Below are 4,192 nucleotides of genomic sequence, written 5' to 3' on the forward strand. Positions count from 1 at the left end.
ACCATGAAATTCAGAGGGATGAGCCCCAACACGAACGAGTCAAAATGTGTAAGCTAAACAGATAAGTGGGCCTACCTGTTAAATGCTAAAAACACTCTCCCAATTGCTTTGACAAGCAGGATGTAAAGAAGACAAGCAGGACCTAGGAACAAAAAATATCCAGAAAAGAATGCAGCTGCAAGGAAAAGGAAGAAGCAACGATGGAAGATCGACTGGTCGATAAAGATGCAGGTATGAATGGATAGCCTCATCTCTATCTGTCAAAGGTCCTGCTGCGTACTATTAGAAGAAGTGGTATATGGCTCAAGGGTAGATTTCCCACAGTATAAAGTAAAAGAGATAGCTTGATAATCAAAAGAGTAGAAGCAACATTAACGACAAAGACCAGAGTTTGTAGGGTTCGCTGGCATTAGAGATGTGACCAGGGTGAAAGGAGAATGCTATCGCTGGCATTAGAGATGCGACCAGGGTGAAAGGAGAATGCTACTATTCTGCCTCTACCTCGTGAAATACAGAAGTATGTCTTGCGGTTCTACTATGTATAAGCAACATTCTCCAGAGAAGTAAGATGCGACAGAGTATCTGGAATCCACCTTCCCCTGCTCTTCAAGTCATCACGGCCATTCTCTCAAAATGTCGATCAACTCTTCCGATGCAAATAATTGTGTACCTGATTCGCAGTATTGAATACCGATCTCGTTTTTACATTTCCCACATAAGAGAAGGCATAGGGAGACGAGAGCATAAGTATAAAAGTAGAGAGTGAAAGAAACGAGGGCCGATGAAAACACATTCTCCTCTGTCGATTATATAGGCACAACCACGCAGAAGATGTACCCTTGCTAATCGGCCCATCAAACTCACCAAACCAGGCTCAGAGGGAAGATGAGATCCCTTGAATTACTCCATTGGTTTGGTCGAAGCGACAGCAATCAAAAACAGAAGAAAGAACCAAACAGAGGACATACCAAACCTTTGTATGTTGTGTACAATGTGGACTCTGCAGACCAGAAGAACGCCCATCAATGCTTTGTACCAGTGCCAGTTACAAACCCAAACACAACAACAGAGCACATATGCAAATCTCGCCGAGACACACACAGTGCTCGCATATGCCCAATCAAATTGGTCTAGAATTTTCAAAAATCGCTAATTCTACCTTTTCTCTAACCAAAACCCCTTCACTATAGCCTAGCCTCCCGATCAGGCCAAAAATCAAATGGCTCGCGGCTGCAGCTGTTAGCCAATTGCTTTTCTAAAGGTGCCTCTGACAAGCATTTCCCTAAGGAAATGATAGCAAGAGGACATTTCCCAATCAATTGTATCCAAGAAAAGAAAAATCCTTTGAAAGTAAAGAATTCGTAAAAATTCGTTGAAAGTGGAGAATTCGTAAAAGCAGAGAATACCTCCATGAATCCCAATTTCCAAAGAAACGGTGTGGTTAATCAAAGTCTTGATGATAAATGACAGACAAGCAGATTGCATGCTAAACACGCACATGACTCTAATGGCACTTGTACAATCGATTCACGGAAGATGTTACAGACCAAAAAAAATCCAAACATGCCAATTTTTCGTTTTCACAAAGTGAGACCTTCCCAAGGCAGGCCAAAAACATTGAAAGAGAAAAGATTTCAAAAACGTTAAAGAGAAGATTTTAAAAATTGAGGCCAACAATGTTAAAGAGAAGAATTTAAAATTTGTATGTACTAAGCTGACATATCTTTAACCTATTAACCACGGAAACCCAAAAAAAAGAAAAAAGGACACGGACAGGTTGGAGGAAAAAAGCTTGCCACCTGTCACAAAGAAGGAGCTCTTGGATGGAGGCTTAGAGGGGGGAGGAGGTGGAAAGACAAGAGGCAGCTTTAGGGGCAAGGAGGATATAGAAGGTCAATGGAATGGAGGAGATGGAAGGTCCTCTTCGGGAGGAAGGAGGAGATGGAAGTATGCAAGGTGAATTGATTAGCAAATTAAGAATCAAAGATCCACCTTCAGATGGGGAGTGGTTGAGGATGGTCATGCATCTTTGCTCGTGCAAAGCACGGGTTCAATAGGCGTGTATTTTATATGTATGACTGACCCGCAAGGGTCATACATAGCCTTCCAAATTTTAATTTGATGTAGAATGTAACTTTAAATGTTCGTCTTTGTGCTCTTCAAGACGGGATGCAGGAACTAGAAAGAATCGTTACATGGACCAGTTTAATTGTGCTTTCTGCTCACCAGCTTGTGCAAAAGGCAGACATGCGCGTGTGCTGTCAACAATCTATGAAATGACTATAGCCAATAGTTCAAAAGACATATATGTGCTTCCACAGTGGATCAAATAGGCTATATCTACAAGCCACTCGGAGGTAGCGTGGATCGAGCGTACAGTGAAGCATGTATTCCCATACCACAGCAGCAATCCTTGCATACAGTGAAGTAGAAACATGCGGTGCACTAATCTCTTCGAGTGCTTGCAAGAGTAGGGACTGGCAATCATGGCCATTCGAACACATAGGTCTGTTCATATAACTTTCGCAGATTCGTAGTAAATAAATAATTAAATTTACGGAAATTTTCGTGCTTGTCGATCTCTGCATGCAGAAATGCTTAGAAACTTTCCGATCTTGCGCGATTACTACGAAAAGTAAGAGAAATAACAATCCGAGGCCGCGATTAAGAATCAGAACAGTTCTCAATTGAAAATGACGCTGCTCCTTCACCATAACAAACATTTCAAACAAAAGCTCCGACGGAATGTTTCCGGCTTAGAAACAAAACGTCTCTAATGGCATGGGAGGAGCCTCTTGCTATTGGCATTCGCTTACCTCTGAGCATAATGAATTCAGAATGCAAATGCCTTCGCAAGTGGAAACAAACCAGGAGTAGTCGAGGAATAATATAATTACAAGAGAGTTTCTAATCGGCAGTCGACGAGCTCTAAGCAGATCCAGTTAAGGATCTTCAAGCACAAGGATCCTCGAGCACCTCTGGCCAAAACAACGCTTGCCGATAGCCCAAGGTTTTTGGCCTCATCAGTAAGAACGGCGAAAGATTGACGTTACCCGTAGTTGATGGCATCTGCTTTCGATAGTGGCGGTTCTTGAAAGAAACTAGAAGAGCTAGCACAGTGACCTCCCTGCACAATACCGGTAAAGTCGCCTGTGCCATCGATGCTCATCATGCAACCTACATATCTATCTCTCAGTTTCTTGAATGGCCACAAGACTATGGAGCTCAAAGACCTGTTCTTGGAGGACCTCTTCGCCGACAATATGCGCATCGACTCCGATTCCTTTGGACATGACAGGCTCTTCAGGGATTCGAATGCTAGCTTTTGCGGACAATGCTTGTAGGAATCCGCTGCATGAAACTGTGGCTTGAAATCTGCCGCTTCCCGCTTGGAAAACGACTCGCTCTCTTCAAGAACTTTCGACAACCTGTTCGCACTGTTTCGATAACTCGCTCTTTTCAGCTCACGCGTTGGTGATGTCGGGGAGTCTCTAATGTGCCATGCCTCATCTCTGGATTGAAGGTCCGAGCTGAGAGCTTTGTCGGCCTTCTCAGCACTAGCCTCCAACAGGACGTGGACGACAGTGATGATATGCGAGCGGGACTTAGGCGATGCTACGTCGAAGGTAAGCCCATCGTCGTTAGATACTTCAGGGACTACTTTCGAGGGGGACGATATTGGAGAGCCGTTACAGCAAGACATGGCTTAGTCTCAGCCTTGGCCAGGCTCCACGGGGGTCTCGACGTTTGGACTGAGCTCTCAGCGTCACAACTGAAAGTCACCTAAAAACCAGGAGAGGGCGGGAGACTCCTTGAGCGGTAAAGGGGGACGACGGATGAATCAAAGCCATAATAAAGGGTGCGCGTGGGCGCTTTCAAACTCCTCACCTAATCCGCTGGAGACTACAGTCTAGACTCCGGCTCGGTATCTCGATTCCGACGATAGAGTGTAGAGTCTAAAGGATGAGATCATGAGAAAGACTCAATCAGAGATTGATCAATGATCATCGTGGAGAAATTCAATGAGGCGTGAAGAGGTGAACGGTGAGACTCAGGTGAACGGTGAGACTCAATCAGAGATTGATCATCGTGCAGAAATCAAATCGTCACAGCAATCAGCCATGGATTTGATCCTCGGAGAAACAAAATCTTGCTATGCGTACCTGTGAGTCGTGAGGAATGGAGCCCATGC

The 4,192-nt window shown here is 44.4% G+C and overlaps 1 protein-coding gene across 1 annotated transcript; it reads right to left on the reverse strand.

Annotated features, from left to right (window-relative positions):
- Positions 1–923: 923 nt before the first annotated feature.
- On the reverse strand, positions 924–3,981 carry LOC147889264 (uncharacterized). Its single transcript, XM_087392023.1, has 2 exons — positions 2,898–3,981; positions 924–1,000 (listed from the first exon to the last, which is right to left on the reverse strand). The coding sequence occupies exon 1, from the start codon at positions 3,701–3,703 to the stop codon at positions 3,050–3,052; it is 654 nt and encodes a 217-aa protein (XP_087248149.1). The 5' UTR covers positions 3,704–3,981; the 3' UTR covers positions 924–1,000; positions 2,898–3,049.
- Positions 3,982–4,192: the final 211 nt, after the last annotated feature.

This window comes from Dipteris shenzhenensis, chromosome 20, assembly GCF_047967505.1.
Source record: "Dipteris shenzhenensis isolate YYH24624 ecotype China chromosome 20, Dip_SZ_1.0, whole genome shotgun sequence".
Taxonomy (NCBI): domain Eukaryota; kingdom Viridiplantae; phylum Streptophyta; class Polypodiopsida; order Gleicheniales; family Dipteridaceae; genus Dipteris; species Dipteris shenzhenensis.

What these genes read in the sequence shown, in the direction of transcription:
- LOC147889264 (XM_087392023.1), bottom strand. Translation starts at nt 3,703, where the DNA reads ATGTCTTGCTGTAACGGCTCTCCAATATCGTCCCCCTCGAAAGTAGTC.